We start from the raw sequence: 9230 nt of genomic DNA on the forward strand, positions 1-9230 counted from the left end.
ATTATATACAGGAGATGCCCAGGTTATACCAGCTGTACATATATAATTATATACAGGAGATGCCCAGGTTATACCTGCTGTACATATATAATTATATACAGGAGATGCCCAGGTTATACCAGCTGTACATATATAATTATATACAGGAGATGCCCAGGTTATACCAGCTGTACATATATAATTATATACAGGAGATGCCCAGGTTATACCAGCTGTACATATATCATTATATACAGGAGATGCCCAGGTTATACCAGCTGTATATATATCATTATATACAGGAGATGCCCAGGTTATACCTGCTGTACATATATAATTATATAAAGGAGATGGCCAGGCTATACCAGCTGTACATATATAATTATATACAGGAGATGCCCGGGTTATACCAGCTGTACATATATAATTATGGAGACAATACCCACGCTATAGCAGGATATCATTTTGGAATAACGGTTTATCAGCAGACTGCTCGCTCGTGTGATCATCACTTGCCTCCTGTCCTCTGGGCCCATTAGCACAATGATGTGCTGCTATTAATACCTGTGTAACAGTATCTGATAGGACACTGTGTGCACAGAACCGTTTGTTTGTCACATTAATCCCGGGCACAGGTGGAATTATACATCGATCAATCAGCCCTGCTGTCATGGCTGCCCGCGACCAGTCAGCTGGACGGCAGGATTCATCGGCTGTGTCCTCAGTCATGTGACCATTGTCTCATTGCTGACAATGTTCCAGTGCTGCCTTATGGGCCGCTCGCTCATTCTTTCCGCCTCACTGGGAGGACACATGTCGTCCTCCAGTCCAAGCGCGTAATATCAGAGCGTGCAAAACATTCAATCACTACAAAGGTTTCCTACAACTCAGCACAATAACACCGAAACACGTCTGTAGAAAGGTGGAGCATCCCTATATATATTTATATATACGGCTGGTATAACCTGGGTATTGTCTGAATATAATCATAAATGTACAGCTGGTATAACCTGGGCATCTCCTGTATATAATTATACAGTGGAAAAGCCAAACTTCACATGCCACAAATGCAGCTTGTGTCCATGTTGGAGGAAAAGTTACAAAATCTTGAAGAGAGGTTAGCTACGTTGAAGATCATTAAGGAAGGTGAAGAGTTCTTGGACAGAGCAGAATTATCTCTTCATGTTACAGAAAGAGAAGAAATTCGAAGTGCACCTGAAGAAACAGAGGAATGGAGACATGTGACCCAGAGAAGCAGGAGGATCAGGAGGCAGTCAGCACCCATACTGCTCAGGAACCAGTACCAGGCTCTCACGCAGGAAAACGATGAAGAAATACATCAGGATAAGACTTTGCCAACAAACAGCAACCTTGTACGCCTTCAGAGTCCTCCTGGATGGAGAAAGAAAAATGTTGTGAAGAAGAAACGGAGAGTGGTGGTCATGGGGGATTCCCTGTTGAGAGGAACAGAGGCCGCTATCTGCAGACCGGATATAACTTCAAGAGAAATGTGCTGTCTTCCAGGTGCAAAAATTAAAGATGTGTCTGACAGGATATCAGGACTCTTCAGACCTACAGATGACTACCCATTCCTGCTACTACATGTGGGGACAAATGACACCGCAAGAAATGACATGGAAACCATCTGCAGAGACTTTGAAGACTTAGGCAAGAAAGTGAAAGAACTGGGAGCGCAGGTGGTCTTCTCTTCCATCCTCCCAGTGGATGGCCATGGAACAAGGAGGTGGAATAAGATTCTGCAGGTGAACAACTGGCTACGTCGATGGTGCCGTCAGCAAGGATTTGGACTTATGGATCACGGAGTGAATTACCTTTACGATGGACTACTTGCTAGAGATGGGGTGCACCTTACGAAGACTGGAAAGCATGTATTTGGAAGTCGCCTTGCTACACTTGTAAGGAGAGCTTTAAACTAGAACAACATGGGAAGGGAAGCAAAAGACCAGAAAAAGCCATACACCTGACAAATGCTATTGAGAACTCTGCTATTAGAAGTGGAAAGGAAGAACAAAGACAAAAGAATCTAATTAATAAAAATATTGGAGAAAGAGAAACCAATCACAAACTATAATGTTTCTATACTAATGCACAAAGCATGGGCAACAAACAAGGAGAATTGGAACTACTAACACAGGAAAAGAAATATGATGTCATTGGAATCACTGAAACTTGGTGGGACAATACACATGATTGGAATACAAGACTAGAAGGATACAACTTATTTGCAAGAAACAGACTTGATAAACGAGGAGGAGGTGTCGCATTGTATGTTAGAAACGCGTATATCTGCACAGAGATTGAAGCTTCAGAGACTGGGAGTTCTGTGGAAACTGTTTGGGTAAGAATACAAGGACAGAACAATGGAAAGGACACCATTGTAGGCATTTACTACAAGCCGCCTGTGCAAGCTGAAGATATGGATGAACTCTTTATGAATCAAATGGCCAAGTTCTCCAAAAAATATGACATAGTTGTCATGGGAGATTTCAACTATCCAGACATTTGTTGGGAATCTCTCTCAGGCAAAACTAACAGGTCAAGGAAATTCTTATCCTCTCTCACTGACAACTTTATCTTCCAAAAGGTAGGGGAGAAAACAAGGGGAACTGCTACCTTGGATCTAATCCTTATAAACAGGGAGGAAATGGTTGAGGAGGTAAAAGTGGCTGGGACCCTAGGAGGTAGCGACCATGCTATTTTAGAATTTTGGATAACTAGAGGAGGAAGACCTGTGAAGACTCAGACGTCAAGGTTAGATTTCAGAAAGGCAGATTTTAAGGGATTCAGAAAGAGAATTGGAGGGATCCAATGGCTGGCTATCCTTAAAGACAAAAATGTCCAGGAAGGATGGGAAATCTTGAGAAATGAAATTCTCAAAGCACAATTGTTAACAATTCCGAAAAGAGGGAAGAATAGGAAGCATTTAAGGAAACCAGGATGGATGAACACAGAACTTAAGCACATGCTAAAAAGGAAGAAAAAAATGTTTATAAAATGGAAAGAGGGAGGCATATCTAAAGAAGAATATAATTCTGTCTTCAGAACCTGCAGGGCACAAATCAGATTATCTAAAGCTGACAATTAATTGAGGCTTGCAAGAGATGTCAAAAGCAATAATAAAGGATTTTGGGGATATGTCAAAAGTAAAAGAAAAGTCAAAGATGCTATAGGATTTTTACAGGATGAAAATGATGAAATGGTAAGACAGGATGTTGAGAAGGCCGAACTTTTAAATTCCTATTTTGCATCTGTTTTCTCTCAGAAAGGAAATGTAACATCAACTGTTCTTCACTCTCCTATTAAGGGAATAGAAGAATCCAGGATATCTATAAACAGAAAGATAGTGAGGAAACACTTAGCTAACCTAAATGAATTCAAGTCTCCAGGTCCAGATGAATTACACCCCAGAGTACTGAAGGAAATAGCAGAAGAAATTTTTGAACCCCTCTCCATAATCTTTGAAAATTCTTGGAGAACAGGAGAAGTCCCAGAAGACTGGAGAAGAGCAAATGTTGTTCCTATCTTCAAAAAGGGGAAGAAGGTGGACCCAGGCAACTATAGGCCGGTGAGTCTGACTTCTATACCAGGAAAGATCTTTGAACAAATTATTAAACAACATGTATGTCAGTACTTGGATAAGAATGAAGTGATTAAACAGAGTCAGCATGGGTTTGTAACTAATAAGTCATGTCAGACTAACTTAATTTCCTTCTATGACGGAATCACTGATTGGGTGGATCAAGGAAATGCTGTAGATATAGTATATCTTGACTTCAGCAAAGCATTTGACAAAGTATCTCATACAATCCTTATTGAAAAAATGACTAAGTATGGAATGGACAAGGCAACTGTTAGGTGGATTCATAACTGGCTTAGTGATCGGACCCAAAGAGTGGTCGTAAATGGCTGCACATCCAGTTGGAAGAATGTCTCAAGTGGGGTACCACAGGGCTCTGTCCTGGGCCCTGTATTGTTCAACATCTTTATCAATGATTTAGATGAAGGAATTGAGGGTAAACTGATTAAATTTGCTGATGACACAAAGCTAGGAGGGATAGCTAATACTAGAAAAGAGAGAGAGAGGATTCAAAAAGATATAAATAAACTGGAGAAGTGGGCAGCAACTAACAGAATGGTTTTTAACAGGGAAAAATGCAAAGTACTACATCTGGGCAATAAAAGTGAAAAAAGCATATACAGAATGGGAGGAATAGGGCTAAGCAACAGCACATGTGAAAAAGACTTGGGTATACTAATAGATCACAGATTGAATATGAGTCAACAGTATGATGCAGCAGCAAAAAAGGCAAATGCAATTCTAGGATGTATTATCAGAAGCATACAGTCTAGATCACGTGAAGTCATTATTTCCCTCTACTCCTCTTTGGTCAGACCTCATCTGGAATATTGTGTCCAGTTTTGGGCACCACATTTTAAAAAAGACATCAACAAACTGGAGCAAGTTCAGAAAAGAGCGACCAGAATGGTGACCGGTCTGCAAACCCTGTCTTAGGAACAAAGGTTGCAAGATTTGGGAATGTTTAGTTTGCAAAAGAGAAGACTGAGAGGAGACTTAATAGCTGTCTACAAATATCTAAAGGGCAGTCACATTGTAGAAGGATCAACTTTATTCTCATTTGCACAAGGAAAGACTAGAAGCAATGGGATGAAACTGAATGGGAGGAGACACAGATTAGATATTAGAAAAAACTTTTTGACAGTTAGAGTGATCAATGAGTGGAACAGGAGGCCACAAGAGGTGGTGAGTTCTACTTCAATGGAAGTCTTCAAACAGAGGCTGGACAGACATCTGACTGGGATGATTTAGTGAATCCTGCTTTGAGCAGGGGGTTGGACCAGATGGCCCAGGAGGTCCCTTCCAACTCTACGATTCTATGATTCTGTGATATGTACAGCTGGTGTAACCTGGGCATCTCCTGTATATAATTATATATATACAGATGGTATAACCTGGGCATCTCCTGTAAATAATTATATATGTACAGCTGGTATAACCTGGGTATCTCCTGTATATAATTATATATGTACAGCTGGTATAACCTGGGCATCTCCTGTAAATAATTATATATGTACAGCTGGTATAACCTGGGCATCTCCTGTATATAATTATATATGCACAGCTGGTATAACCTGGGCATCTCCTGTATATAATTATACAGTCATGGCCAAAAGTTTTGAGAATGACACAAATATTAATTTTTACAAAGTCTACTGCTTCATTTTTTCTAATGGCAATTTGCATATACTCCAGAATGTTATAAAGAGTGATCAGCTTAACAGCAATTACTTGCAAAGTCAATATTTGCCTAGAAAATTAACTACACATTTCAACATCATTGCAGCCCTGCCTTAAAAGGACCAGTTAACATCGTTTCAGTGATTGCTCCATTAACACAGGTGTGGGTGTTGATGAGGACAGGGCTGGAGATCAATCTGTCATGATTAAGTAAGAATGACACCACTGGACACTTTAAAAGGAGGCTGGTGCTTGGCATCATTGTTTCTCTTCTGTTAACCATGGTTATCTCTAAAGAAACACGTGCAGTCATCATTGCACTACACAAAAAGGGCCTAACAGGGAAGAGTATCGCAGCTAGAAAGATTGCACCTCAGTCAACAATCTATCGCATCATCAAGAACTTCAAGGAGAGAGGTTCCCTTGTTGCCAAAAAGGTTCCAGGGCGCCCAAGAAAGACCAGCAAGCGCCAGGACCATCTCTTAAAAGTGTTTCAGCTGCGGGATCGGGCTACCAGCAGTGCAGAGCTTGCTCAGGAATGGCAGCAGGCAGGTGTGAGTGCATCTGCACGCACTGTGGGGCGGAGACTCTTGGAGCAAGGCCTGGTCTCAAGGAGGGCAGCAAAGAAGCCACTTCTCTCCAGAAAAACATCATGGACAGACTGATATTCTGCAAGAGGTACAGGGAGTGGACTGCTGAGGACTGGGGTAAAGTCATTTTCTCTGATGAATCCCCTTTTCGATTGTTTGGGACATCTGGAAAACGGCTTATTCGGAGAAGACCAGGTGAGCGCTACCACCAGTCTTGTCTCATGCCAACTGTCAAGCATCCTGAAACCATTCATGTGTGGGGTGGCTTCTCAGCCAAGGGAATGGGCTCTCTCTCAGTCTTGCCTAAAAACACAGCCATGAATAAAGAATGGTACCAGAATGTCCTCCAAAAGCAACTTCTCCCAACCGTCCAAGAGCAGTTTGGCGATCAACAATGCCTTTTTCAACATGATGGAGCACCTTGCCATAAAGCAAAGGTGATAACTAAATGGCTCAGGGAACAAAACATAGAGATTTTGGGACCATGGCCTGGAAACTCCCCAGATCTTAATCCCATTGAGAACTTGTGGTCAATCATCAAGAGACGGGTGGACAAACAAAAACCTTCAAATTCAGACAAAATAAAAGCATTGATTTTGCAAGAATGGACTGCTATCAGTCAGGATTTGATCCAGAAGTTGATTGAGAGCATGCCAGGGAGAATTGCTGAGGTCCTGAAGAAGAAGGGTCAACACTGCAAATATTGACTTGCTGCATTAACTCATTCTAACTGTCAATATAACCTTTGGTTACTCATAATATGATTGCAATTATATTTCTGTATGTGATAAAAACATCTGACAAACACACATAAAAACCAGAGGCCAGCAGATCATGTGAAAATATAATATTTGTGTCATTCTCAAAACTTGTGGCCATGACTGTATATGTACAGCTGGTATATCCTGGGTATCTCCTGTATATAATTATATATGTACAGCTGGTATAACCTGGGTATTTTCTGTATATAATTATATATGTACAGTCGGTATAACCTGGGCATCTCCTGTATATAATTATGTATGTACAGCTGGTATAACCTGGGTATCTCCTGTATATAATTATATATGTACAGCTGGTATAACCTGGGTATCTCCTGTATATAATATATATGTACAGCTGGTATAACCTAGGTATCTCCTGTATATAATTATATATATATACAGCTGGTATAACCTGGCCATCTCCTGTTTATATTATATATGTACAGCTGGTATAACCTGGGCATCTCCTGAATATAGTTATATATGTACAGCTGGTATAACCTGGACATCTCCTGTATATAATTATATATGTACAGCTGATATAACCTGGGCATCTCCTCTATATAATTATATATGTACAGCTGGTATAACCTGGGCATCTCCTGTATATAATTATATATGTACAGCTGTTATAACCTGGGCATCTCCTGTATATAATTATATATATACAGCTGGTATATTTTCAGGAAGAAACTGAGTATTATCTGACAGAATTGCAGGGGTGTCAATACTTTTGGCCACAACTGTATATGTACAGCTGGTATAACCTAGGTATCTCCTGTATATAATTATATATATATATATATATATATATATACACAGCTGGTCCCAAGGAGGTCCCTTCCAACTCTACGATTCTATGATTCTGTGATATGTACAGCTGGTATAACCTGGGCATCTCCTGTATATAATTATATATATATACAGCTTGTATAACCTGGGTATCTCCTGTGTATAATTATATATGTACAGCTGGTATAACCTGGGCATCTCCTGTAAATAATTATATATGTACAGCTGGTATAACCTGGGCATCTCCTGTATATAATATATATGTACAGCTGGTATAACCTGGGCATCTCCTGTATATAATTATATATGTACAGCTGGTATAACCTGGGCATCTCCTGTATATAATTATATATGTACAGCTGGTATAACCTGGGTATCACCTGTATATAATATATATGTACAGCTGGTATAACCTAGGTATCTCCTGTATATAATTATATTAATATATATATATATATATATATACATATATATACACAGCTGGTATAACCTGGGCATCTCCTGTATATAATTATATATGTACAGCCGGTATAACCTGGGCATCTCCTGTATATAATTATATATGTACAGCTGGTATAACCTGGGTATCTCCATTATATACGGTAACTATATATGTGAAGCTTGTGTAAATTATACATCTTCTGTATATAAATAAATATATATATATATATAAATATATATATATAATATATTTATTTACACAAGCTGTACATATATAATTGTATGCAGGAGATAAAAAAACATATATATATTCATAGCCTGCTGCTATAACCTGGGTATTTTGTGTTATAACATTATATAATGCCATTTATATGTTTCTTTTCTTTTGCAGTTGGGAAGCCGATTCCAGTTTTAGAAAATCCCAACCCCACTAGCGAGGAGGTGGACCGCCTGCACCAGCTCTACACGGAGAAACTCTCTGAACTCTTCGAGGAGCACAAAACCAAATACAATGTTCCGGCCGACAGACACTTGACCTTCATATGACGATTTCATTCCTTCTTGCTGCTGCCGCTCGCTGATCTTATCGCTGCATTAATAATAATGAATCATAATTACATTACATTAATGTAATCGCTCCGTTAATAATAACATCATAGGGTGGTAAAGTAATTAAAGCTAATTTTTCAAAAAATGTGGAGAAACTTAAATTTTCCCCAAAAAATTGTGAATATTTATGTAATTTTTTTTCTCTAGAGATTCGTTTTTTAAAAAAAAAATAAAAAAATATTTTTAAATATACTTTTTCTCAGTCCATCATTTTTTTCAATGTAATTATTCTTGTTCTCCACCAGGCTGTAGAGTTTAGAGGTCACTTTCTGGCTACACTCATTAATCCTCACATTAAAAATTTACATAGTTGCTCTTTTTTTTCTCTCCCTTTTTCATTAACCAGATCTGCATTATTCCATCGCCGTATGACATCATGCATCACAAATTCTAGATTTTACTTACATCCTGCGCCTCTTCCTTTATAACGTACTGAAAAATGGGAAAATACTGGGGTGAAATAACGAAAAAGATGTCATCAACAGTTTTGTAAAAAAACAAAAATCAGTTTGTGTTGATATTTTCCGTGACATTGGGAAAAGGATACCGATTCAAACTTTTATGTGTTTATTATATATATTTTTTTTATTATTTTTTTTAAACTTTTTTATGCTTTTAAAAAAAAATTTTTAAACTTTTTTTTTTCCAATTGTTTTAACCCCTGTTTACTTTACGGTACAATACTTCAGTATTGCAGTATGTAGTGAAATTAACAGCCTCCTGTGCAGCTTGGGTTTTATCTGCTGTTATAGACAGGTTCTGACTGTATAACACAGC

At 38.8% G+C, this 9230-nt stretch overlaps 1 protein-coding gene across 1 annotated transcript in view; it reads left to right on the forward strand.

Annotated features, from left to right (window-relative positions):
* MOGAT2 (monoacylglycerol O-acyltransferase 2) overlaps positions 1 to 8645 on the forward strand; it is a 78770-nt gene extending 70125 nt beyond the window's left edge. The window contains exon 6 of the mRNA XM_073548604.1: positions 8236 to 8645. Coding sequence (XP_073404705.1) covers positions 8236 to 8390 — 155 coding nt within the window. The 3' untranslated portion in view covers positions 8391 to 8645. The remainder of the gene's footprint in view (positions 1 to 8235) is intronic.
* The last annotated feature ends 585 nt before the right edge of the window (positions 8646 to 9230 follow it).

This window comes from Dendrobates tinctorius, unplaced genomic scaffold (assembly GCF_039654945.1).
Source record: "Dendrobates tinctorius isolate UK_male_01 unplaced genomic scaffold, ASM3965494v1 ptg000157l, whole genome shotgun sequence".
Classification (NCBI taxonomy): domain Eukaryota; kingdom Metazoa; phylum Chordata; class Amphibia; order Anura; family Dendrobatidae; genus Dendrobates; species Dendrobates tinctorius.